This window comes from Micromys minutus (genome assembly GCF_963924665.1).
Source record: "Micromys minutus genome assembly, chromosome: 1".
In the NCBI taxonomy this organism is placed as follows: Eukaryota; Metazoa; Chordata; class Mammalia; order Rodentia; family Muridae; genus Micromys; species Micromys minutus.
In genome coordinates this window covers 231,044,100-231,071,364 of record NC_137969.1, presented here as the reverse complement: position 1 = coordinate 231,071,364, position 27,265 = coordinate 231,044,100, and the positions used below count along the sequence as shown (strand labels likewise).

The 27,265-nt window shown below is 45.0% G+C and overlaps 1 protein-coding gene and 2 pseudogenes across 3 annotated transcripts in view; 2 read left to right on the top strand and 1 right to left on the bottom strand.

Annotated features, from left to right (window-relative positions):
* POMT2 (protein O-mannosyltransferase 2) overlaps positions 1–22,898 on the top strand; it is a gene marked incomplete at its 5' end in the record, with an annotated part of 41,677 nt that extends 18,779 nt beyond the window's left edge. Inside the window, 12 exons of the mRNA XM_080922735.1 lie at positions 3,584–3,650; positions 5,281–5,350; positions 10,688–10,766; positions 11,359–11,510; positions 11,914–12,005; positions 13,119–13,195; positions 17,999–18,070; positions 18,361–18,420; positions 18,507–18,612; positions 19,514–19,654; positions 19,840–19,954; positions 20,667–22,898. Of these exons, the coding sequence (XP_080778861.1) occupies positions 3,584–3,650; positions 5,281–5,350; positions 10,688–10,766; positions 11,359–11,510; positions 11,914–12,005; positions 13,119–13,195; positions 17,999–18,070; positions 18,361–18,420; positions 18,507–18,612; positions 19,514–19,654; positions 19,840–19,954; positions 20,667–20,772 (1,137 nt within the window). The 3' untranslated portion in view covers positions 20,773–22,898. The remainder of the gene's footprint in view (positions 1–3,583; positions 3,651–5,280; positions 5,351–10,687; positions 10,767–11,358; positions 11,511–11,913; positions 12,006–13,118; positions 13,196–17,998; positions 18,071–18,360; positions 18,421–18,506; positions 18,613–19,513; positions 19,655–19,839; positions 19,955–20,666) is intronic.
* On the bottom strand, positions 7,495–7,966 carry LOC308437153 (E3 ubiquitin-protein ligase makorin-1-like; annotated as a pseudogene). The gene has a single exon. The product of its transcript is annotated as an E3 ubiquitin-protein ligase makorin-1-like (transcript).
* Positions 15,697–16,175, top strand: LOC308437026 (large ribosomal subunit protein eL21-like; annotated as a pseudogene). The gene has a single exon. The product of its transcript is annotated as a large ribosomal subunit protein eL21-like (transcript).
* Positions 22,899–27,265: the final 4,367 nt, after the last annotated feature.

Below are 27,265 nucleotides of genomic sequence, written 5' to 3'. Positions count from 1 at the left end.
ATGTTCATGAGGCTATGGTGGATGGTGCCTGAGAAGGAAGGTTGCTGGGGCCACACTGAGCTTTGTGAGAGTATATTTGACTCTGTTCTGGGGAGGCATGAAAGTGATTACGTGATGAGAAATGACTGGCTGTAACTTTAGAAAGGAACACTAGCGGGAACATGATAGATTGCAAAGGACCAGTTAGGAAAGCAAAGGGATTAGAGGCCAGGACTGACTCAGGGAACACTTCTGAGGTGTCACAGTAGGGCTGGTAATGAAAGGAGGCTGGGAAGAATTGTGTGTGATTATAGTCAAGATGCCAAAGTATATGTGTAATAATGTAATGGAATCATGATCAGAAATGGGAAGGAATGGAGGAGAATTTTTTGTGTATGTACTAGAAGAGAAGAGAGATCTGAATTTAACAAGTAGCATATAGGGGGTGGGTGGATGGTATTGTACAAGAATCCTGCAGGGAGAAAGGGCCAGTGAGGGAGCCCTACACTTAAGGGGGTGTTTAAGGCTGCTCAGAATGGAACTAGAAGAAACTGAGAATGAAGGAGTGACTGGGGAAGTGAGAGAAGACAGGGAGGAGGGCAGAGTGAGGTCTGAAAGGAGGAGGTAGGCAGCAGGTCAGTATGCCTGTGACTGCCACCCTGGCTTTGATGTAAAGGGAAGGGCAGAAGTCTCAGATGCAGCGATCTAAGAGGTGAATGGAGTAATGAGGAGTTGGAGGCTGGGGGCCAAGCTGTTAGTCTGAGATGCTCATCAGTGAGGTTTCTCTTACAGAATGACGGAGAGCTGCATTTTGCCAGGTTGTCTCTAGGGTGTTATCTGGGTATTGGATGCATCATCATTTTCTCATGCTTGGTTCTTCACTTGCCCTTGGCCCAGTGTTCTCAGTCCTGGCTGCACTGTAAAATTAACTGAGTTTAAAAAATTCTGACTTGCAGACTCTCCTTCAGAGATTTTGGTTTAATTGACCTAGGGTGGGTCCCAAGCCTTGTTTACTTTTGCTTTGGTTTAAAGTCTTAGATCATGCTAATGTGTAGCCAGGACAGAAAACCACAAGTGGCTGTTCCATGAGGATGCCTTGCTACAGTGTCATGTAGGATAGTAAAGTGACAGGTCTGTGAGTACATTGTGCAAAAGGAGAGGAAAGTCAAATTTTGGAAGAAACTGTTTAGCTGGGGCTGCATGCCTGGACCCTATGAGTGCAGTGTGAAGCTGACGGTGGTCCTGTATAGGCAGGAAGAACCTTGGGTCAGGGGACAAAGTATCAGGCTCTGACTCTCTTAGGCTGTCTCCTCAGCTGTGAATTGAGGTGACTGAACTACATGCCTTCTAGTTAACCTCTCTGACATAAACATAACGTCTTAGTAATTTCTAGGTCTCAGTTCTAAAATGTTTTTAAGACAGTTAACATCTATAAAACCGGAAAGTTTAGAAAAGTATTTTAAAAAAAGAAACAAAAGCTATAATCCCAGAAGATCTGCATTTTTCAGATATTTTGGTAAGATTCTACTAAAATTAGGTATCTGAGTTCCTAGGAAACCTATATAAAAAGTCTACCCACAGAAACAAACATTTCTGTGGGTATGGGGAAGGGGCTGTACTTATGAAACAGTTTTTTTCCCTGGGGGAATTTTGATAGTAGCCCTTATAAGAACAGAGAACATTCCCTCTGTATGTTCACAGGACCACAGGACCCTGATATCTGTTAACAAGTCCCAGTAGATAGACTGGATCTTGCTTTGTCTTGTAAGTGTGAGCCAAAATGATTTAGGTTTTATGTATTCTTTTTTTTTTTTAAGATTTATTTGTTTATTATATATAAGTACACTGTAGCTGTCTTCAGATACACCAGAAGAGGGCATCAGATCCCATTACAGATGGTTGTGAGCCACCATGTGGTTACTGGACTTTGAATTCAGGACCTCTAGAAGAGCAGTCAGTGCTCTTAACTGCTGAGCCATTTCTCCAACCCAGTTTTATGTATTCTTAATCATTTTTTCCCCTCTGAAAAACAAAGCAAATTCCAATCAAATAACTCAAATATAACCATAGTCCAAGCGGAGAGTGACTTCTCATACATGCTAGTTCCCAACCTTTTTGTAAAAAAGCAAATTAGTCATATAGAAGTCCAATTGAAGTTAGAAGAAAATCTCAGAAAGAAAAATGCTTGTATTTCTTTTGTTTTTATATTTGTTTACATGCCCAGCATAATTGTATATTTTTGTCTCTCCTCTTGGGGGCTCTGGAGTTAGCTGCCCTGCCCAAACTATAAGCAGTGTCATCTTCAACAAATGACCTCGCCTACTTCTTTGTAATACTTCGGGGAAATAATAGAACTTGTAGCACAGAGCTGTGGTAATGACTGGGCAGGGCAGGGCTCATCTGCTGCTCACAGTAGTGCCTGCTGATGGATGGTAGCCGCTTTGAGTGTGAGCATTCACGAGTGTGTTTACATGCTGCTTTAAAACAATGCTTCAAAGCATTTTTACTGGTGTATAATATTCTATTCCATGTATACAGTATCATGTTAACTAGTTCTCTTAATAGAGGCTTATATTATGTCTAAGTTTTTGCTGTTAGACCAATTACTACATTATAGACATTTATGAGTATACATGCTGTTTTTTATAAATTAGTTATGGGTATGGGTTAAAACTTTAGCATAAGATATTTTTGGAGCATTTTAGTGTTGTTTACCAACATATTAGGAAAAATAATAGCTTTATTTTTTCATATGTATGCGTGGGATTGAGATGTGGGTATACAGGTATGTACGTGCATGTGGAGGCCAGATGTCAACATCAGGTGCTCTCGCTCTCCGTAATCACTCTACGCCTTATTTTTTGAGAAAGTGTCTCTCACTGAACCTGGAGCTCACTGGTTTAGTTAAACTGCCTGGCCAGCAAAGCCCAGGTATTGTCTTATGTCAGTAATAGGGTTCTGAGAACACTAGTTTTTTGTTTGTTTTTGCGTGCATGTTAGGTATCAAACTCAGATTCTTACGTCTGTGCAGCAAGACCTTATCAACTCAGCTGTCTCCTCAGACCATGCACTTTTTCTTAGTGATTTATCTTATTTTATGTGTTTTGCCTACAAATATATCTGTGTTGGATCCCCTAGAACTGGAGTTACAGGCAGATAGATGTGAGCTGACATCGGTGCTGGGACTTGAACCTGGGTCTTCTGGAAGAGCGGCCAGTGCTCTTAACCTCTGAGCCAACTCTCCAGCCCTGCACCACTATCTTAATTACTTTTTAAATAGGCTAAATCTACTGTTTCTGTGCGGGAGACTCTTAACACATGGTATAATGGTCCTCCCTCAAGACAGCTGAAACTTTATTGACAACATACCAAAAAGAAAGAAAAAAGAGATTAAAGTTTTTAAAGGGTAGGTCCTCAAAATTCTGAAAAATGGAGAACATCTTATTCAGGAGTACTGCTTCTGGGACCTGCTGGGAAATGTGGCTTCCTGAGTTGGTAGCTGGGGATCCTGAAAGATGTTCAAGTGGTGGTAGTTTGCTGGGGAGTGTGCATGTCCAGTTGTGCTGATCATAATGATATCTCCTCTCTTCTGCCCTCCACTTAGGTTACCACTTATTTGCATAAGGACTACAACAACCTGTGGATTATCAAGAAATACAATACCAACACAGGTGATGTGACAGAGAATGAGATCCTGTGCTCTTCACCGAGACCCTCACTTTTCTCGTGATGCTGGGTTCCTGAACACCTTTACTGACCTGTGGCAATCTTGAGCATCTCTAAGCACAGTGGAAAGTGTAGAGGATGAGTCAAACAGAGCAGGGTCAGGACTCAGATTTCATCTAGGAAGAGGTTTTGTAAGCTCATCCCAGAGGCTTCTAGGTAGCCCTAACTGAGGGTACCAGGCAGTTGCTTTCATTTCCAAACTGTGCATACCCCAGCTATAGTCCTGATATGATAGAGTATTGTTCTTTCTGGTCCCTGGGCTGGCTAGGTTAGTTGATAATCCAAGTGTCTGCCAGCCTTGTGCCTGTAGTGAGCTTGCTCTCTCCCTCTCTCCCTCCCCCTCCCCCTTCCCCTCTCTCCCACATGCCTGAGTGGCTCCAAATCTGAAAGAGTGGTTATAGCTGTTCATCTACACATCCTTTATTTTTCCTTGCCATCTCTTCATATTGTTGCTTCAGGCTAAACCACATGTATAACCGTTTCTCCTGCTGCCTTACTTGCATGCTCAGTAATGCAAACTGGCCCCTTGAGTGAGTCTGATGCTACTGTTGATTGTGTTTTTGATACAACAGTGATCCATTATGATGAAGTTTGAGAGGGAGTGGCTGTTACTTCTAAGTTAGTTGAACTTGCCTGGTTCAAAGCTAAGATAGTTGCATTTCATCTAAACGGCTAAGGTTCCCTGGGAGCTTTATTATGTGAAATCTTAGTGCTCTTGTTGGATGTCAAGGCCCCTCACACCAATCTACACCAAATAAAACCTCCTTCCCTGTTGACAAGGCAGCATTGCAACTGTGTCTGTGCAGGTGAATCTCAACAGAGCCAGAACTTTTCATTAACAAATTTAGCTTTCCTGACATTGATTTGTTTATAGTCTTAGCTTCTCACTGTGACAGAATTTTACAAGGATGTCTTCTGCCTAGCTGTGATGGCTGCCAGCTGCTTTTCTATGCAGCTGCCTTTCTAGATCATGCCAGTTTTGACTTGTAGATGCCCAGAAAGGAGTCATTTTCTTTCAGTATTTCATTGTTAATGTTGTTTTTCATTTCATGCTTATGAAGTCTATTAGCAAGGTAAAATTTGATTTTGAGAGGAGCTGGGCAATTGCATGGATTTAATTTTGTGAAGACTGTATTTATTTATTACCCATGAAAGAAATTTTCATTATTTAGCTTCCCATCTGAAGTTCCAGTAGAGGCTTCTCTCCAGTAGAGGCAAAGATTCCATTGCTGGCCTGGCATGGTGAGCCCACAGGTTCACAAGGCTCATTTGTTCCTACATCTTTTATACACAGACACTTTGCTGCACAAGTCATTTGCTATTGTTGAAGCGAGTATGATTCTTTCACATGTGTTCCTTTATCCTGTCTGTTCATGTGACAGATTTCCCTACTCCTGTGTCTTTTAAGCATTACTCTTGGGATACTCCAGTCCTCTGAGGTGACTGGAGAACCTCACCCGTTAGTCCTACAGCACACTGTTAGCACTGACAGCGTATATCCAATAGGGCTTCAGTTGTCACTAACCTAGAATGTGAGGAACTTACTTGGTACTCACACTGGTTTTTTCTTGGCAGATCCCCTAGACCCTTCATCTCCAGTGGAGTTTGTCAGACATGGAGACATCATACGACTAGAACACAAAGAGTAAGTGATCTTGCTCTTGTTGGAATTGGATGGTGGGGCAGTGGGCTGAGGCTTTAGTAATGGAACCACTTTGATGTGTGGAGTAAGAATTCTGTACATGGTATGTGGATGAAGTACTAAGCCAGCCTTTGCCTGCTGATTGTGACTTTGAGGAGCACCTTTGTGAATATCTTTCGGTTGTGGTAAATAAAAAATGGTTGCACTCAGTCCACTCCACACAAAATTGCATGGTCTGTGAGCCACAGAGCTGTGACCTGTGTGCAGACCTTGGCTTCCTTTGACCCAGGCAGTTTGCTCCACCCTCCTTGGCCACTTCTGCTGGGGTGGTCTACAACCATCCCATCATGCTGTTTTCACTCACTTTCTCTTGGTGGGTTGTTACCACGCCTGGCACACTCTCATCCCAATTCTGGAACAGGCTTGTGCATCCTGCCACTACACTTTCTTTTGAACTCAGTTCAGTCACCACATTAACGAACTACCAAAATACTCGTAACAACCTGTATTTATTCGTAGAGAATATTTACATCTGCCACCATGTTGGCTTCCAGCTACTTCCCCTCCTAACTTCTCCTCTGGCTCCCTTGATTCTCCTCAATTCCTCTCCTCCTCCCTCCCTAGACTTCTTCCCTGCCCTACCCTTTTTTCTCATCCAGTGATAGGCTGGACCTGCCTAGCTGAATAATGACATCGTCCTACACCTTTCAGTGAGCCTTCTCCTGTTAATGTGAGAATAAGACAACTACCACAATTTTTGAGCCAAATATGAAGCAAGTCCAGGACAATGGACTGTGGCCAGGTCTACACCTAGGACTTCTAGAGAATGCTCTCAAATTATGTTAGTCCAGTGCTTATAAAGCCAAAACCCACAAGGTGTACTTCCTACCTTTGTCTAATCCAGGGTAAGCATGCATCCTGACATACTTCCTGCCTATGTGCCTCCCACCTACCTGTGATCAAGCAATCCTGTGCAGTTGGGGCAACCAAACTTGTTTACAGCCGTGAAAACAGATGGGTTGTTACCTATTTTACATAAACAACATCCCAGCCAGCATTCCAGGAAGTTAGCTGTCATTGGGCAAGTGGGGCTTACAGGTTAGACATTTTTGTTTTACAGATCTCTTAAACACAGTATAAGACATAACTTTAGCTCTCACTCCTACCCCAGTCCCCACCCTTACCCCTCACCAAGGAAAGGATAGTTTGATAGCCCAAAGCTGCATCTTTGGTAGGAAATCTAAATTTCTGTTTCTGAGCCTGGCACACTAGTCTGTCTCATTGTGTGCTCATTGAAATGAGTGAAAAAACCAAGATGATACAAAAACTTCTGAAAATCATTAAAAAAGCTGACAAGATACTAAAGTTACTAGGCCCAAATCCAAGTGAAAGAGAAAGTCCAGAGAATAAGTGAAGTCCTAAAGCCATGTTTTCCCTCATCCTGTTTTAGAAATAATGTGAGTTGCCAGTGAAAAACCACTCTACATATCTAGAGATTAATGAAGGACACTTTAATAGTAGTTGTCAGGCTCAAAGAGGACCCGGTGTTGAATAGAAGATTTCATTAACTTATATACACCCTAGGCATTCCATATATGCTGTCATCTTAAATCTCTGTTTGGTCCCTACTTCAGGTCACATTCTGAACAATTTGAACAGAGTTGAGAGTCTATAATTCTGGACACTTGGTCAGAAGGGAGATGTACACAGTAAAGATATCACCAGAATGGTTCTTAAGTACACCAGTGTTGTTCTTTCCCAATAATTGTTGCCCCGCCTCTCCCTGCTCACCTGGCAGGATTTTTTTTTGTTTTTGTTTTTGTTTTTTCTGGTCGGAGCACCCGGAACTTAATTGTGTGACATTAAGCGGCCTATTAGAGGTATATTGTTTGATATTGGGAAGGACCTAAAGTTCAGCTTTAAGTCAGGACTCTCTCCTTTTGTTATGGGAGTAGAGACTAATTGGAGGTCAGTCTTGGTGAATAAACATGAGCAGAAAGTTTCTCAGCAGCCCTGAACTTCAGTTGTGGTACAGACTTTCCTCTCTCCATTTCTTTTCTTTTTCTTTCTTTTTTTAAACATGAATTCATTTTATTGTAGTTCAAAAATTTTCTTTTACGTCATCTTTAAATCTTAGACAACCCAATCTAATATGTTGACAGTAGGTTAAGCTCAAAGAATGGAAACAGAAAAGCTGACACTGAGTTCACTGTGGCCTGCCATTTAGCCCTTTGATTGCAGTTTACATTGCAGGGTCCTCACAATACTTACTATGGCCACAGTAGGGCTGCCCAGGGACAAACTCAATGGCATTTACCCAGTTCTCTGAACCTGCTCCTACAGTTGGAAAGTTTGGGTTTTGTGACTCAGCTTTGCCTGGATTCATTTCAGCAAGTGATCCAACACCAGTGGAGAGACTTGAGGAAGCAAGCAAGGGATGGTTTTGCACTCAGATCTGTAGCAGTCACTTCTTGTTTTAGTGGCTTGCTGTTCTTGTGTTTGCAGCGGTCTCCATAAACATGGTACCCTCTGAAAATACTTGCACACTACACCATATGGACTGTCAGAGAGGTCATGAGAGTACAGACAATTATCTCCTTCCTTACAAACCCCATGCATAAAATATAGTCTGTAGTCCAACTCCCCAACAGTGGTCAGCAACAGCTGTGAGTGGAAGTCCAAGGATCTAACAGTTGCTCGGTCCCACAAGGCACGCAGGGGAAGAGAGCCCTTTCTCCATTTCTAACAAGTCTGATCAGCCCACTACTAGTCTTCCCATCACAGTGCTTCATTGGCTAAATTCTATTTTGTGTAACTTAATATTTCCTAAAGAAATTTATTAGTAAATCCTTTATAGCATTGATTTTACTACTTCAAAAGTTTCTTCTGCATCAGTCCCATGGTCTTGAGGGCGTTTTTGTTTTGTATTGTTTTGGTTTGGTTTTCCTTGAGACAGGGTTTCTCTTTGTAGCCCTAGCTGTCCTGGAATTCACTCTATAAACAAGGCTGGCCTCCAACTCACAGAGATCCACCTGCCTCTGCCAGTGCCTCTCTGCCTCTGCCTCTCTGCCTCTGCCTCTGCCTCTGCCTCTCTGCCTCTGCCGCTGCCTCTGCCTTTGCCTCTCTGCCTCTCTGCCTCTGCCTCTCTGCCTCTGCCTCTGCCTCTGCCTCTCTGCCTCTGCCTCTCTGCCTCTCTGCCTCTGCCTCTCTGCCTCTCTGCCTCTGCCGCTGCCTCTGCCTTTGCCTCTCTGCCTCTCTGCCTCTCTGCCTCTGCCTCTCTGCCTCTGCCTCTGCCTCTGCCTCTCTGCCTCTGCCTCTCTGCCTCTCTGCCTCTGCCTCTCTGCCTCTGCCTCTGCCTCTGCCTCTCTGCCTCTGCCTCTGCCTCTCTGCCTCTGCCTCTGCCTCTCTGCCTCTGCCTCTCTGCCTCTGCCTCTCTGCCTCTGCCTCTGCCTCTGCCTCTCTGCCTCTGCCTTTGCTTCCTTCCAAGTGCTGGGATTAAAAGTGTGTGTCACTACCACCTGCCTTCAAAAGGAAATTTTAAGTCAAGCTTCTAGGTTTTTCCAAAGTGACAAGTTTAGTATTAAGAGATCCTTCTCTAAGACTAGGAACCCAGAAGATCTGCTCTACTCACTCTTCCCCAGAAAAAGTGACTCTGTAGGATCAGACTGTTGGTGGTATTGTAGGGAACCCTAGTTCTCAAAAAAAAGAAAAAAAAAAAAACTTAGAATTGATCTTTGCCTGGGTCTGCAGCTCATATTCATGTCACCAAGCTGGGCTCAGCAATGGGTTTAAACAAACATGATCAGAGACTGGTAATGTCTCATAGGTGCCTGGCTAAAAGCAAGAGGTAACCCTACTTTTGGAAAGACACTGGAATCCATTTCTATAAATAGTTTTCAACAATAGTGAATAATGCACAAAGATGTATTACTCAAGGAAAAGGCACAATGACCAAAACCAGACAAAAGTAGTTGTTAGCAGAAACAGCCTGAAAAAAATATATATTGTAATTACCAGAGAAAAGACAGACAGACAGAGAGATAGATAGATAGATAGATAGATAGAGAGAAAGAGAGAGAGAGAGAGAAGAACAGGTATGCCTTTCTAGTCAGTTGGATTTTAGATACTTTAAATTCCTACTATTAAATAAATCTGATATTGTCCCTTGTAGGTTGATGTCAATGCAATGCATGACTGGACAGTAGAAAGTGGGGTAGGAGAGAAGGAGAAAGTGTGAGATTCAAGAGGAGCAACGTGGAGGCAGATATAGATGTTTCTCTTGCACATCTCCCTATGGATAAAGGTGGCTATAAATATTTTATAATTGTACAGGATGATTTGATTTATTTAGGTGGGCAAATTATATCATAGCAATTGGATCAGAGTATCTTGGTATGTTCTTTGATGTGGTGACTTAATTGAGTTCAAAAAAGGGTGTAGTGGCAGGACACACAAAGCCCTCCAATGGAGATGGGATGAGTGTACCAGTTGTGGCAACAACCCGCCAGGGGAAAGTGAGTGAAAACAGCACAATGAGACGGCTATGGACCACCCGGGCCAGAGGCCAGGGCGGGCGGAGTGGACCGTGTGGCAGAGAAAGAGACTGGGCACCCAGGTTCACACTGGAATAGTTCCAGCGGAATGAAACCTCGCAGAACTGTGTGGCAGAGTAACAGCCAGGTCTAATACTCTAGTATTTTTATATTTTTATTAAATATTAAATAATTAATAGAATAAACATTTTAATTTTACCGCAACAATTCCTAATAAATTAGTAGAATCATACCTAATTTTTTATAAATTTCTCCAAATTGTGTCATGAACATTTTTTATTTATGAGTAAAAGCAAGATGTGTTATAAAAAGCTAAGTACATCAAAATCAAATTAAATCCCTTCTCATTCCTTGCAAATCCCCACTTAAAAAGAAGTTGATGAGAATAGAAAGTGGGAATGGGGAAGATAGCCTGACTCAAGCATGTCCATTCCATGTTCTAGTCTCTTCTCTGCAGACCTGCCTCCTTAGTCAAGAAAAGCTAAAGCTTCCAAGCTAGAAATATGTGAATGTTGCTTGATGCCCCACCCGTAGCCTGCATGGCACACAATACTTCTTCTTCCCCACCCCCACTTGGAGCTCCTTTCTTCCCTAGTCCTCAGACTATTTCTTATATCTGAATAGATGCCCCATTTCCTGGTATGTTGAGATTAACATTTCAGATTCTAATTTTTTCTAATACTAACAGATTTCTAATACTAACAGATGGCTGCATATTCTTAATAAAAGAAACAGCATGCACATCTCTTTTCTTCAGATAATGCCTCTTCTCTTCTCCAACTTCTAGAACTACTCGGAACCTGCACAGTCACTATCATGAGGCTCCCCTGACCCGGAAGCACTATCAGGTCACTGGCTATGGCATAGTAAGTAAGAAACTAGAGTGTGAACAGGGTGTATGTAAAAAGTTATGAGGCTTGGTTCAGAGCCATGTGGATAGGACATATCCTCCCCAGAATTCTAGAATATTCTAAGAGAATTTGGAGGCTGGACATAAGATAGTCTCTTTGGTTTTTGTTGTTTTGTTTTGTTTTTTTGAGACATTATCTCACTATGTAACCTTGGCTGGCCTGGAATTTGCTGTGTTGACCAGACTGACCTTAAACTCACAGAGATCTGCTTGCCACTGTCTCTCAAGTGCTGGGATTAAAGCTGTGTGCCATCATGCCTTGTCTTGAGTATGATTTAAGGAAAAATCAGCTGTTTAGAACTTAACATTATAAAGTTAACATTTAGACTCCCTCCCAGATTCATACCCTGTCTTTTTATGAGCAGGAGTTCCCAGTTAATGTCACTCTGTTGGGATACTTTCATGGCCTTCTCATTCACTTTCCTACATCAGTCTTTGAGGTCAAATTAACCTTTGAAACATGGTGTCATTTGAAAGGATGGCCATTTTCCTTTTAACACTGTCTCTAACATCTGATTTTTGTAATGTTTTCTTGGTTTATGTTGCAGAATGGGACAGGGGATTCAAACGACTTCTGGCGAATTGAAGTTGTAAATAGAAAATTTGGGAACCGAATCAAGGTACTGAGAAGTCGAATCCGCCTCATCCATTTGGTCACAGGTTGTGTCCTGGGATCTTCAGGAAAGATTCTGCCTAAGTGGTAAGTATCTGCGGTCCTGATATTCTGAGCCAGCTCATCCTTCCTTTTCAGTTACCTAGAGGGGAATTCTCCCTTCACCTTTTTTTATTTATTTGGTAGTAAATGGAAGAAGAAAGGGCATCAGGAACGTTATGGTGCACAGAACTTCAGCTTAACTTTGCATTTTATGTGCCTTGATAGTTGGACATTTGTATGCCTGCCTTGAAATTGAAACTCTAGGCCTGTGTCTTTTTGTAAAGTGGAAATAATGTATGCTAAGTTACTGGTAGGATAGTTGTAGATTATGAAAGTATGAGGTTAAAAGAATAACTTTACAGAGAAGTTCCACAGATGTAAGAGTGGTAGACATTGCTATACTTGGGGCATTCCAAACCTAGAACATCTGTGACTATTTTTTCGGCAGGGGCTGGGAGCAGTTGGAAGTTACTTGTACTCCGTACCTAAAAGAAACTACTAACTCCATTTGGAACATAGAAGAACATATCAATCCCAAACGTGAGTTGAGTCCACTGTGTTGGCTGGCCCTGTCATAGAAAAGTACTACTAGTGACCTCTTACAAGACTGTTTCAGCCTCCCAGGTTCTGTTCCTGCATCTTGGGTGACTCCATGCCTCCTATGCTTGTTGTAGATTAATCCAGGTGACCTGTGCCAAGTATTTCCTCTCCTTACAAACAATCAGACCCTTCACAGAAGGCTACAGTCACACTGATCCCAAATCTCTGTTTCTAGGCTCCTTTGATATTCCCACTTCAGTGTTAGCTTCACCCCACCCCACCCTAGCTTTGTTGCGGTAACTATTAAAAATGATTCTTTTGCTACTAGTCCCAAGGTCTCACTCTGTGGGAGCTGCTCCAGTGTGGAGCTGGGTACCCAATCCCACACCGTCTATAGCCCAGTAAAATCATGACTCAACACTCAGTAACTTATCAAACAGTTTATATGTTAAATACTCAATCCACAATACGTCCAAACAATAAATGCACTGCCAATTAATAAAGATATAAATTGTCCACCTAGATAAGATAAAACTGATCTAGTTCACCTTGACCTAAACCATCCTCCTCTGCCGCCTCCATCTTGAATCTCCCGCTTCTCTTCTCTTCTGCCTTACCATTCTCTACTGTCCAATCATGTATCGCCTTGTCATCAACCTACACAGCTTGTGTTTGATTTCTCCATCTTGCCATTCTATTCTTCTTAGTACCTGATCTAGAAAATAGTGGATTGATTGGTTGAACAATTCCTTAATAAATATGTCAGGAACCACAAGGGTCCTGTGGATATATTGGTGAATGAGATAAATCTGGTTCCTAGTTTCATACTAACAGGAGGCCAACTTCTGGGTTAGTGCCACAGTGATGGGTGATGGAACCAAGAGCTGTCAGAGCACCAAGGAGGCCCTGTCTATTCCTCTGAAGTCCTCAGACTACCTAATGAGTGCTCAACATAAGCTCCATAAATGACCCTCCCTCCCAAGGCACTGTTCCCTGTCTCAGCTTTATAGGAGGACTGCACTTGCCTCTGTAAAGTAAGGGTTCGTGTGTGGTAAGGGTGTGGGCACTGAAAGAATAACACAGCAAAGCCTTTCTTTTGTCATTTTCTCCTAGTGCCAAACATCAGCCTGGATGTGCTGCAGCCCAGTTTTCCTGAGATCTTGCTGGAGTCCCACATGGTCATGATCCGGGTACTGCAGTTCCTTCTTATTTCTTTTAAATATAAACCTAAAGTTCTCAGAGAAGCTCTTGGGCACCCCCAGATTTAGAGGACAGAGTAGTGTGTAGTCATGGAGTAGATCCCTACCCCATTGTGGAGAATTTGAAAGTGTTTTACCCACTGGTTTATTATATCTTTATGAGGATTTTCAGTATCACAGGATGCGCTGGTGATTTGATGAGGACATTGACAGCAATGATTCCTGAGTTGTAGTTTCATTTCTCTTGCTATGACAACACTCTGATAAAGCTTTTGTCTTGACTAGATTTTATTGCTGTAAAGTGATTCTATGGTCATGGAATTCTTATAAAGGAAAACATTTAACTGGGACTGGCTTACAGGTTAGAAGTTTAATCGTTATCATATGGCAGAAAGCATGGCAGCATACAGACAGACATGGTGCTGGAGAAGGAGCCAAGAGGTCTAACATCTGGATTGGTAGGCAGCAGGAAGAGCAAGTGACACTGGGCATCTAAAACCTCAAAGTTCATCCTCAGTGACACACTTTCTCCATTGAGGCCACACCTGCTTCCCCACCCTAATAGTGTCACGCCCTGTGAGCCTATGGGGGTCATTTTCACTTAAACCATCACAAGAAAATTAAGGAGAGGAAGGTTTATTTCATTTACACTCTTCTAGGTTACAGTCCATCACTGAGAGAAAGGGGGCAGAAACTTGAAAATCAGATCATCTTGTTATTTCACACAGCATTACTTCTGACCATGGAATGCACTTCACAGCTACAATACAGGAGGATCTACAGAGCCTACCTGGCTTACAGGCCAGTGTATACTCAGCTGTCTTAGGTAGTTCAGAACCACCTGTCTAGGAATGATACCACCCATGGTGAACTGAGCCCTCTTACATCAATTAATAATCAAGACCATCTCCTACAAACATACCACAGACCAGCAAGAGCTAGATAATTGGGTTGAGGCTCTCTTCCAAGGTGATTATGGGTTATAGCAAGTTGACAGTTGAAGCTAACCCGCACATCAGTGAACATTTATGCAGTGTGTGTGTTCATTACAGTCCTGTGAAGATTACTGTTATTCCTACTTTACAGACAAGGAACCAAAGCACAGAGATACTAAGGACCTTTTTAAAGAGCACACACAGCTATGTGTAAAGTAAATGCTGGTAGTGCTCCTGAAAGTCACACATTGTATCTCATGACATTAGGAACCAGTTGGAATAAGAAGCTGCTTTGGGTGTGTTTATATGCATCTTACAGTCTTAACCATGAGCTCATTCCTGATCTAAAGCTGCTTGGGAGGCATGACTTATCCTTGTTTAAGGATTTCTAAGACTCACTTAGAGCTGGGAGCAATCATAGCATTAAAAGTCTAAAGTAAGTTGAGAGAAGAAATCTTTAAATGGAGAAGATTTTGCTCACAGATGGAGTTTGCTTGTGTAAATGGAGGGAGACATTGTTGTAGTTGATATCTGGTGGAAGACCCCTTGCTCTTGCTGAGGGGAACCTGGGTTCTACAGAAATGATGTTTAGACCACAGTGTCTCAGGTCACAGAGGTAGCTGCCGTCAGCCACCCCACAGAACTGCAAGAAGCTGTGGCAGTTATTAATGTTCTTCTCTGAGCCACTGTCAAACAGACCTACCTGGAAGTGACTATATAAGCACCCCTCAGAAAACATAGTTGACTTACTCCATCAAATTCAACTTTTAAAATCTAGCTGCTTGTCAGTTTTGCACATTGGAAGGTGATAAGTTGACATTAAACAATCTCTGGGTCACTTCTTCTCTCACTCTATGCTTGTAGCTGTCACTGTGGCCTGATGACATAGCTCTTTTGAATATATGTCTGTCACTCAGAGTATCAGTCTGGGTATGAGTAGAATTTTAAGGCTAAAGTAAGAATAGAATTTCACTCTTTGTTTTTCCAAAAGGTAGAGACAAAAGAATGGGTGTATAAGAGAGAGCTCTTAGTTTACCAGGATTATAAAAGAGAGAGAGAGAGAGAGAGAGAGAGAGAGAGAGAGAGAGAGAGAGAGAGAGAGAGAGAGAGAGAGAGAATCAAGACATGTAGATATTGCTGTATATGTTATATCCCTATCTGTCTGTGAGTTGAGACTTAAATGGAGAAAGCTCATGGCCTGGTAAAGTGAGGTGGTGTGTATAAACTAAATCTAGATTTATAAAACTAGTTTATTATTAAACTAAAACTAGCCATGTTGAGTAAGAATCTGCCTCCTTTAATCTCTTGATTTGTAGAGATGCTGCATTTCTCTTAAGATGGTGAAATAAATAGGATTCCTATGACCTACTGAGTGCCTGATAGTGGACTGAACTGTGCTGGTTTTAAGGGATGGGTTTCCCTCATTAGTTACTCCCGGGACTAGAACAGTCCATTCCTCTTTCTAAGGCCCTTTGGATAGCCATAGTGATTGTGGGGGTTTAAATAAGAATGGGTGTTTTTCGGCCGCGGCAGCCATCTTCCAGTTGACTCACCAGCATGACGAACACAAAAGAAAAGAGGAGAGGCACTCACTATATGTTCTCTAGGCCTTTTAGGAAACATGGAGTTGTCCCTTTGGCTATATACATTCGAATCTACAAGAAGGGTGGTACTGTAGACATCAAGGGAATGGGCACTGTTCAGAAAGGAATGCCCCATAAGTGTTACCACGGAAAAACTGGAAGAGTCTACAATGTCACCCAGCATGCTGTGGGCATCATCATAAACAAGCAAGTTAAGGGCAAGATTCTGGCCAAGAGGATTAATGCGGATTGAGCACATCAAGCACTCAAAGAGCAGACAGCTTCCTGAAGCGGGTGACGGAGAACGATCAGAAGAAAATGGAAGCCAAGGAGAAGGGCGCCTGGGTTCAGCTGAAGTGCCAGGCTGCGCCACCCAGAGAAGCGCACTTTGTGAGGACTAACGGAAAAGAGCCTGAGCTGCTGGAGCCCGTTCCCTGTGAATTCATGGCCTGATGTACAAAGAGAAATAAAGGACCTGGACTGCAAAGTGTTTTCCTTTAAAAAAAAAAAAGGCCCAGTAGGCTCATATATTTAAATGCTAAGTCACTAGAGAGTGGCACTATTTGAAAGGATTAAAAAGATTCCGAGGTTTGACCTTGTTAGAAATATGTCCTGGGAGAAGAGGGGAAGTGAGCTTTGAGGATATGTCTCTGTCTGTCTGTCTGTCTATTTTTTGAGGCAAAGTTTCTCTGTGTAGTTCTGGCCATACTGGAACTCACTCTACAGACCAAGCTGGCCTCAAACTCAGGGATCCACCTGCTCTGCCTTCAGATTAAGGTGTGTACCACTATTGTCTAGCTTAAGAGCTTTGAGATTTTAAAAGCCCATGCCAGATTTTGGTGTCTTCTCCCTCCCTCCCTCCCTCCCTCCTTCCCTCCTTCCCTCCTTCTCTCTCTCTCTCTCTCTCTCTCTCTCTCTCTCTCTCTCTCTCTCTCTCTCTCTCTCTCTCTCTCTCTCTCTCTCTCTCTCTCTCTCTCTCTCTCTCTCTCTCTCTTTCGTCCTGTCTATTTCTCAGCCTTCAGATCAGAATGTACCTCTCAGCTATTGCTCTAGTGCCATCCATGCTGCCATGATGATCACAAACTACACCCCTGAAACTCAGCAAGCCCCCAAAGAAATGTTTTCTTTTGTAAGAGTTGCTGTGGTTGTGGTGCCTTTGCAGTAATAGAACAGTGACTAGGACAGTAATTCAGGGGATTTGCAGCTGGTCCTTTTGGGGACACATACCTCCACCCACTTTTTAAGAGCAACCCATTGCCATATTGAGACTTAAGAACTAAACTATACTCAAGCCCTTCCTTTGTTGAACTAGTCAGGTTCCTTGGTAGCAGGCCACTAAATACGACCTTCCAGATTGTGTTTGGATAAACCAGTAGTTCTCGGTTGACGGTAGTTTTGCCTCTCCAGGGATATCTAGCAATATATGAAGATATTATTTTTGCTAGAGAGCTGAAAACTGAAGCATGGGTACTTTACTGTCCTTCCAGGGAGTAAATACCAAGTGCTAAACACAGGACAACCCACAACAAAGTTGTCCAGCCCCAAATGTCAGCAGCAGCAAGGCTGTGAAATCTGATCTACACAGCAGCTAACTTCCTAGTTTTTGTTGGTATTAAGGATGGCTCAGGCCTGGGAGCTAGTGTCCAGGATCCTAGCTCTGTTTCTTCCTATTTTAGTTAAGGCCCAGTTTTACCCTGTGAGACAAGTCATTGCATATTCTTGGCTGGGCCCAAGTCCTTCAGAGTAAATTGAATACTGGAAATGATTTCTTTCCCCAAAGAGATATATTCTTGGAGGGAAAAAAATAAAAACAAACACAATTCTTACCTCTCACAGATATTTATACATTCCATAAAGTTATATAATATAGCTATTCTACTAAAATTTTACAGAGGGCATTTAGAAAAATAATAATCTAAAAGCCTTTTCCAAGTAAAGGGTAATAAAAAACCATTAAGACACTAAGCTAAAGTAACCTTTTCTGAGTCTCTGTTCTTTTGTTTGAAGTTAAGTACTGATTTTATCCTCCCACACACACACCTTCTTAACACTGGTCTTAGCCAAGTGGGCTGTTATTGGTAGGAGTGGAGGCTTGTTTGTCTGAAGAATTAAGGCAGTTATTACAGAAAGGTAGACAATGACTGAAAATGGAAACCTGATTGTTCTGTGCCAGGGAGGGGAGTCACTGGGGTTTCTCTTGGTACTTATGCCTTGTGCTTATATTAGCTGGTTAGACTCCCTTTCTTTACTGCTTTTCTTTGTTGCCTTTTTTACAGGGAAATAATGGCCTCAAACCCAAGGACAATGAGTTTACATCCAAACCCTGGCACTGGCCTATCAATTATCAGGTAGGACCCAATTCTTGAGTTCTTTCAGGAAATAACACCAAGGAAGAAACTGTTGAATCTGTGGGGCAGTAGAATGTATGGCAAGGGGAAGAGGACTCACCAGAAAGATGCTCTGTTTTCTACCTAATTTTGACTCCTGCTTCCTAGAGAATTCATGTATTCAGTCTGAGCCTCCTGTCCAAACTACTTATCTATGAAAGATGAGTGATATGTAATTGTCCTTCCCCTTCAATGGGACTGGTTGGGGATAAGCTGAGTCTTGGATCAGCAAGGTGTCCTTTGCTCCACAGGGCCTACGCTTCTCGGGGGCCAATGACACGGACTTCCGAGTCTATCTGCTCGGCAACCCTGTGAGTACCCAGCTCTGAGTGCTTAGGTCCAAGCACCTGCCGGCAGAAGCTGGTGTCCTCTCATGTGCAGCTCTTCTCTTGTACAGGTGGTCTGGTGGCTGAATCTGGTGAGCATTGTCCTCTACCTCCTCTCGGGGAGCACCATTGCCATCACTATGCAGAGAGGGATACAGCTGCCTGCAGAATTGCAAGGTCAGGGCCCCTGGGCTTTTCCGTTTTGTCCTTTGATATGGCTTGGGTCTGACCGCTGGGGAAGATCTACCTGCTGTGGGACTCCTCTTACCTCTCCCACTGCGCATACATATTTTCTCTCCTTTGCTTTGAAAGCCCATAGTCCAGAGGTGCTTTACACTGGGCTCTACATTTTGTACTTTTTCTAGTAGCCTGTAGCAGACTATAATCACCCCTTTCTCTGTACTAGGAAACCAGGCACAGTGAGACAAAGAGTTTGTCACACAACACATAGCCAGTGGTGATGTGCTAAGGCTCAAACCCCAGAGTCTGCCTTTAGAGCCTTCACTGTCACACTGTAGCCAGAGAAGTGCCCCTTTCCTCATCTATCCCCTTTGTTCCATGGCCTTATCCTTCAGTGGGGAAAAAGAGGCAGCTTCAGGCTGTGGCAGTGGTTGCCCTCCTGGTTGCCTTGGCTACTGGGCATGGATGATATCTAAATACCCCACAGACCCTTCTGCCTTTGCCAGCTCCCTGTCTGAACAGTCCTAGCTCCAGACACTCCCCTCCCTAGCCTACTTTCTGACCTTGCTGCTAGGGAGTGTCTCTGACAGCAATTAAGTGGGAAGTAGAGACAGGAAAGCAACTGTCTGTGGGTGTGTGTCTCCTGCCAGATGCCCATATCTGTTCTGGCTCCTGTTGGTATTTCTGCTAAACTGGGTACTGACCAGGGAGTCTGGAGACGCACTAATTCCTCTTTCTAGTTACCATGGGATTTGGGTAGTCCATGTGAGGAAAGGAAGGCCCAATGAGATGATATTCTATATTCAGAGTCACATACCAAGACATGGTAGAGCTAGCCTGGAGCCCAGGCCCTGCCTCCACTGCCTCTTCATTGGGTTGTGCTGATTGGGCTACACAGGGCTGACCAAGGTGCTGCTTCGAGGAGGTGGCCAGCTGCTCCTGGGATGGATGCTCCATTACTTCCCTTTCTTCCTGATGGGCCGGATCCTCTACTTCCACCACTACTTCCCAGCCATGCTCTTCTCCAGCATGTTGACAGGTCAGCACTGCTGCCTACCTGCCCTGGGGAGAGGATGCAGTGGGAGGCAAGGTGGGGAAGGAGGATGAGGCTGCCCTGAGAAACTGGTCTGAGGTAGACCTCTGCTCTCTGCTGTGGTGCCTCCTTCCTGTAGGTTCCCCAGGGGCTGTCCTGATAGGCTGGTACAGGTCCCCTGCTCTCCATAGGTATCCTATGGGATACTCTCCTGCGGCTTTGTGCCTGGGCCTTGGCTTCTTCTCCCCTGGGTAGGAGAATACATGCAGTGGGAATCTTGAGCCTGCTTCTGACAACTGCCTATAGGTATGTATCCTCTTATATGACTAGCTTGATCTGTAGGTACATTTGAGCATCCCCAGGGTGCTCTCAAGGTCTTGTCATGGATGGGCTATGTACCTGAGAGTTATGAATCAGTTGGGTCAAGGTGATTCTAATGTGTAGTCAGGTAGGAATAGCAAGGGCCTCAGTTCACTTTCTTCTAGCTAGTATTTGCTAGCTTTGATACTACCCCAGTACACCTAGAAGGGGCTTTTAAGTTACAGTGGCTCCTTTCTAAAACAGCTGTAGGGGAAGGATGGGAAGCACAGGGCTGTGGATATAGGGACGTGACTCAAAATTGCTGCACAGAGATTGATACTTGTAAAGTCTTCCTTTCTCTGCCTTCTGTAAGTCTCAGAGCCCCTGTCAAGAGTGGGCTTGGCCACTGTGGTGGGACCTGTGGCCCATGAGCACATGCCTGCTGAAAAGGGTTGAATTTACACATTGGCACTCTGGGCCACACATCTCATGGCCAGACCTTAAAGGTTACTACCCCTGTTAGGCCTGTTGGGAAAGCCCTTCCCTTCTTGGTCATTCAGCCAGTAATGTCACAGGGTACTGGGATGGGTGGATAGATGGATGGACAGACTGGGTTATGTTGGAGGAATCTATGTGATGGGCCCCAGCGCAGGGACTTATAGTTAGAGCTCCTTGCTGCAGTTCTGGGATGCTAACCACCTTTCTCTCACTCTCATAGCTTCTACCTCTTCCACCCTCTGGCTTATGGGATGGTTGGTCCCCTAGCCCAGGAGCCTGAGAGTCCAATGGCAGGACTGAGGTGGCTGGAATCATGGGACTTTTGAGACCACTGCTAGGAGCGCAGCCTGGATCCAGGTATTGTCCAGGGACACCCAGCTGTGAAGCCAGACCCTGGGCCCTTCCAGCTTCAAGGGAGCTGCCTGAGGAGCCCAAAGCATTCTGCTGCCCCCAGGACCAAACTCTGGGAAACAGACCTGGATTTAACTAAACACTAAAAAGAGCCACAGCCCTGTCTACAGCACCTACATGGAGCACTTGACCTACAGCACTGCTTGGTGCCCGTTCCTGTGAAAGGAAAGCAGGTGTGAATGTCGGAGGGTACATATGTAACTGTGGCAGCCAAGTGACATAAATTCCAAGAAATGGTCCAAGGTTAACAGGATATTCTCTGGTATCTTTTCACATTGGATTTGGTTTCATTTAGATTTATAATATCAATAAGAAATTTCTAATCTTCAGGAGTGTTGAGAGTGCTGCCCCACCCTTCATGTTACAAAGGCACAATAGGTGGGACCGTTAAACCTCTGCTATTCCTCTCACATGCTTCCAGTGAGGCTAGCAAATCACCCACACTTCAGGGTTCTGCAACTGCCCAGTGTCTTCTATGGATACAGTGCTGTCTGGAGTGTGTACAGTGCACTGGGTTCCAAGGCACAAGCTGGTGGAGAACTTGTCAGCCTATGGTTGGCCTTCCTTAGATTTTTAGTTTCCTATTCTATGAGTTGGGTGGGTAGAACCCATACCTTGGCTGCTATATGCCCAGTGTCTGTTTCTCACTGTCCATCCCCTTTCTCTGCATCTGCCTGGCTCTGAGGACCAAGACCTGCTGGCTCACAGAGCAGCAGAGTCAGAGCAAAGACCTGTGGGGCTAAGCATCTACTGGGATGCTGAGGCAAGGGGTGCCCACCTGACTGGCTCCTGCTCCTGCTCCTTGCTTTGTGTTCCTATCTTCATACTTCCAGCCCTCTACAATAATACCCTCTCTGCTTTCTGGTCATTTTCCTAACTTTCTGGAACTGCCTTATCCTGTCTTTCCCCCAAAGACCCAGAGCACCTGAAAATGCATGACAGCGTCTACTGTCTACCACTCAAGCTCAGAGCTGCTCCTTCCATTTCCCAAAGGGAGTAAACATTTTATCAGAACGAAATCAATCCAAGTCCAGGCCTTTAGTCTGCCTTCCCTCTACTGTAGCTCTCAACGGCTCTAACAGGGTCAGAGTTCTTTAAAGTATCTTTGGGAGGTGGTTGCCACGGAGACTAGAAATTGGTCTCGGGGACAGGCTGTGCTACCTACAGAGTGTGGAGAGGGAAGCTTCTAGGCTATGCTTGGACGTTCAGCTGGAGTATCATTAATGTTAATAGAGGAAATTAACCCTGTCAAGAGCAAGGCAGGGTAGCTAATTAGATCTGAGACCCACTGACTGTCCTCACCCATGGCTATAGCCCTTTTGACTTTCCTCCTGTTGCCAACCCCCAGCAGGAAGTACAGCTTGTGCACAAAGTCTGGACTGCCTGCTTAATTGCATTTCTGGCAGGGACTGGGGAGCTCTGCTCCCACTGCCCTACCCAACCCTTGCCTTCAGGCCCAGGCAGGGCTGGTTTCTTCTGAGTCCAGTGGAGGTACCATGTGGGTAGATTCTCCTGGAGAGAGTATACAGGAATCTTATACTTGGCTTTTAACAAGGTAGCCCATGGGACATCTAGCAGGTAGCTAATTTTCTCTTGTGCCTTATTTCTGGAGGCACTGTTAGAGGGAAGGAACCCTAGAGTAACCAGGGGGCAGCCTTTAGAGCCAGAGTAGGTAAGATAGTTCAGTGGGCTCCTACATGTCCCTTCCTTTAATGTCACTCTGAGTACAGAAGGGTCTTTTCTCATTTCCAAGTATGGGAAAATGGTGCCCCACCCCCATCCTCCCTCTTCTTTCATACACAAACTGGCAGATACTTCTATGGGAAAAAGGCCACTTGTCACATCACTAAGTGCTTGGGTTCTGTTTGGAAGATGGAGGGGCAGTGGGCTTTAAGGTGCTGCTTTGCATGTGGGTTGCAGCCCTTGGGAACTGACAGAGATGTACAACTCAGCTGGCTGGTGAGAAGGAAGATGCACCAGGCAGCCTCATGCAGCCAGTCAGTGTCTTGACCTACCACACTTTGTCTTTTATTTTTTAAGTTTCCAGAGATAATCAGAGACCATTACTTTTGTAATAAATAGCTGTTTGCAACACTACATTGTTCTTGTGCTTAATTGGATCTGACTTGTCCTTGACAAAATGTCTAGATGGCAAGACGCAGCATGGTATCTCATGGCTGGGGCCACTCTGATTCCAGCAGAGGCTCTTGCCAGGCAGAGCCTAATGGGGGGGGGGGGGACACGCACTTGCTTGCTTGAGAGACAGTGGCTTTTGTTTCCATTCCTTAGGCTAAAACCAGTAGGAGGCTGAGCCTACTCTCTATTGTTTAACACACAGTACAGAAAGAAACAAGAGAACCATTTCCCCCCCACATTCTTAGATAGCAATGTGGCCCACCATAGTAGCAAATTTCCATTCCAATGAACTGAATACCCCGTCCTGACATGGTCTTCTGTCAAGAGTACCAGCAGAAAAGAATCCACCCTGTCCTGCAGGGCATGGTCCTGAAAACCTAATTGGGGTGATGAGAGAATGAAGAAGTACCAGACTCACATACAGAAAAGCCGGGATCAGGTGGGACATGTATGTTGTGGTGGAGATGCACAACTTCTTGCCTGGAGCCTCAGCATGTTTATTACATACAGCATGGAGGGGAGTTCTCTGGCCTCAGTCGGTGGCCTCTGTAAGGGAACAGTTTCTGGCTGCTGGAGGAGACATCCTGAAGAAGGCTGGGCTCCATGTTTCTGTACACCCTGTCAACATTCCCACAGGTACCAGAGAAAGGCTTTGCCGAATCCCATGGGTCTGAGACATTGAGGTCCCTTTTGATAATACATATTCACTTGAGACTTCATCTCTTTCCTTCCTTCCTTCCTGGCTTCCCCCATACCCTCACAGGATTTACAGAAGGTGACTGCTGACTTAGCATTGGATTAAAGGGTCAGAGGGATTTGTGCCTCTGTGAAATTGGGAGTCTTCTCGGCTACCTTGCATCCCCACCCCCAACAAGGGACCAAAAGACAGGAGGCAGGATGGGGAAGATAGGTCATTCTCATCATTCTGGAGATAGAAGATATCAGGAACAGGCAAGTTAGAAGGGGGCTAAACTGTCTGTGAGTGACAATAGCTTTATAAATATCTATTTTTTCATCTTTTTGGATTTGGGAGTAGGTTTTTGTTTGGGTTGTGTGTGTGTGTGTGTGTGTGTCGTTGATTTGGTGTTTGTTTGAGACAGGGTTTCTCTGGAGCCCTGGCTGTCCTGGAACTTGTTCTGTAGACCAGTCTGGCCTCAAACTCCAAGATCAGCTTGCTTCTGCGATTATAGGCATGTGCTACCAGTTGCCCAGTTAACATTATTTTGATATATGTGACATTTAGTCCTCCTGAAGGCTTAAAGAGGACACTTTATTGTTTCCATTGTACCTGTGAGAGATCATTTACCTAACGAACCACAGTTAGAAAATCAATCGCAGGACTTGGTGCAAACCGGGGTCTTTAGGGCTTCTCCAGCCCCAGCCGCGTCTGACTAGATGCATCTGCCTGGAATATCCTGCTAGGCCTGGGCACTGAGAAGAGGCTAGGGTACAGCTGGCAAGTGCTATAGCTCAGCCTGGTGTTTTATATGTCCTGCAGTGTTCGTTCACAGCTTTCTGGGTTCCCCCAGGGGTACCCCAACTATTTAATAACAGTTTCCTATGGGGGCCAAACTAAGCCCTAGTTTATAGAAACACTTCCTCTGTGGCCTGTTTCAAGTTACTTGATAATGTCCCTAAGTGAGAAGTTCAGAAGAGATTTACAGCCAGCTCTATTGATGTGAGCTCTGGCTCAGTCTGAACTATGGACAGGGCTGGTGGTTGTAGTCTCTTCATTTGAGGAAGGCAGTAGGGAAACTGAGCCAGATGGTCAGAACTGAGGCCAAACTCTGGCCCCACCATATTTTTTTAAAAAACTGGCCAGCTAACTAACCTCCTTGCCTCCCATTTCTTTATCTGTCTGATGAGAATATAAACCATCTTCACAAAGCTGTAGGAAGGATACAGCTAATGGTCACAGTGTCTGGTAGCATGCCTCATCTGCTAGCTCTTTGAAGACATTAATGATACATTGACAGCCCTGACTAGAGAACACTTGAACTATCCTAGATTTTAATCTAGTGTGTATCCCACAGAGAGGAGAGAACCTCTTCAGCCCCTCAAAATAGGGTTCAGACCATCGGTGGTTGGGGTTCCTCACCTTGACTGCCTCGGCTACACCAGATCCTTCACCCTTTTCCCAAGGGGAGCAGAGATTAGAACACACCCTAGTTCTGTCATCTCTGGCTCCAGGAAGACAAAGGAGCTGTGGGTCTGTGTGCTAGTTCCTTCACATAGGATGTAAGTCCGTCACTCCCATGAACTCTTCAAACCTCAGATGATGTTAAGAGACAAGAAGGGTCTGGAGTGAGGACTGGCAGGAAGTTTGAGCTGGGTGGAGTGGAGGGTGTAGACCAGGCCAGGGGCATTAAGAACGTACCCTCCCTTTGTGCTCTTGCTTAGGGTTCTCTGAAGTCACTAGGACACAGGCTTTTTGCCAGGCTGCCCTAAAGCCTTACTTTCCTGCTGCAGTGCAGGGACCAGAGATACACAAAGAGATGGGGAAGAGTCAAATAGGTTGTGTTCAAATGTCATTCAGGAGGGTGAATAGATGCTCTCATGGGACTTGGTTGGAGCAAGGCAGAAGGCCCCCAGGGTAAGTTCTAGAAGTCATAGACTGAGCACCCCACATGTAACATGGGGCTGTCCACAGGGCCACGGTCTGTTCATAACTGAAGACCAAGGACACTGATTTGTATTCATTGAATAATGACTGTGGAGAGCTTGCCACTCAGACCCTTACAGTACACTTGAGGAAACAGAAGAGACTCAACAATAGTGAAAGATAGAGGGAGTGTGTTCCCCAAAGCCTGGGCCCCTGGAACTGGGCTGGGGCCAAAGAACATTCATGCTTGACCAAGAATGGCAAAGCAAGCAGGTGGCCAGCTGCACATTCTGAATGGCGAACTGGACCTACCTGAGCTACTTTTAGAAAACAGTGTTTGGTGTTTCTTCCTCAGTTGCTCCATCTAGTGTTTTGAGACAGTCTCTCACTGTGCCTGCAGCTCTCTGTCTAGCTAGTGCAGCCCCAGAAATCCTATAAGTTTCCAACTTCTCAGTGTTTGCATTACAGTCATGTGGCCTCTTTTTTTTTCCTTTTGAGACAGAGTTTCTCTACAGAACCCTGGCGTTCTGAACTGCACTGAGACCCACCTTGCCTTTGCCTCCCCAGTGCTGGGATTAGATCACTACTCCCAGCGGTTTTTTGTTTGTTTGTTTTAAGTGCTGGGGATTGAACTCACACTGGCTGGAAGGGTGCCCATTGAACCATCCCCTAGCACCTGGTTTCTTTGTTTTTGCTTTGAAAGGGTTTGGAGGTTTGTTTTGGGTTTATATCACCATTTTCAGTAGATCAGGGGACGGCAGAGCGTGACTTTAACTCCATCCATGTGCATTCAGTGCATTACTAGTTACTGTTTGGGGGCAGAGGTGATCCAACAGACCTGAGATTGAAACCCACACGTGGCCGGAGATGTCTGTGGTTTCAGGGCTCTGTCCCTTAAACTGAGAGTTTTGGTGGACCCAAAGTTGTGAAAGTACCCAAGTCGGAGCTAGGGGTTGAGTAGAGGACAGACAGACCAGTTTGGAGGGGACCATGAGCCTAGGAAATGGCAAGTCCAAGAGTTTTCCGGTGGAGAGGTGGAGCTCACCTTGGAACACTGGGCCTCTCAGTCTCCTCATCAGAAATAGGAAGTGATTATTTACTTGTTATTGGAGGGGAGTGAGGCAATTTATGTAGCCCAGGCTGGCTTAATCCTTTTAATTTTCTGCCTCTCAGGGCTGAGATTACAGGCATGTGTCACAAGCTAGTCCATAGAAGCAGTCATATCACTAGTTTTCATGAGTGAAACAAGCCCAGAGGCTCAGCCATTTCTGTTAGACTCTGAAGCCTGGACATTTCCCAGGCCTCGGGTAGTCCCTTCCTAAGGCGGGTGCAAAGGGAGCGCGCAAGCCTCCCTGGGCCAGAGTGGGTGAGAGCCACCGTAGCTTTAAAGGGCGGTTCTCTGGGAGCTTCGGGGTACAGGGCGGGGTGCAGGGCGCAGCTGCCCAAGCGGGGTCCCCAGAAGCGCCCGCGGCCAAGCTGGCCGTGCGCATCGCATCCTCTGGGCTGGACCAGCAAAGACACGGTGGCTGGGCCCCGCCCGCCTACGGCACTGGACCTGGAGGGGGGGCTACCCCGGCGTCGCTGAGGAGATGGCGCTGCATGTGCGTTGAGGGCGCCGACGCCTCGAGGGTCCCATCACTGCATCCCGCGACTCTCCTGGGAGAGAGAGC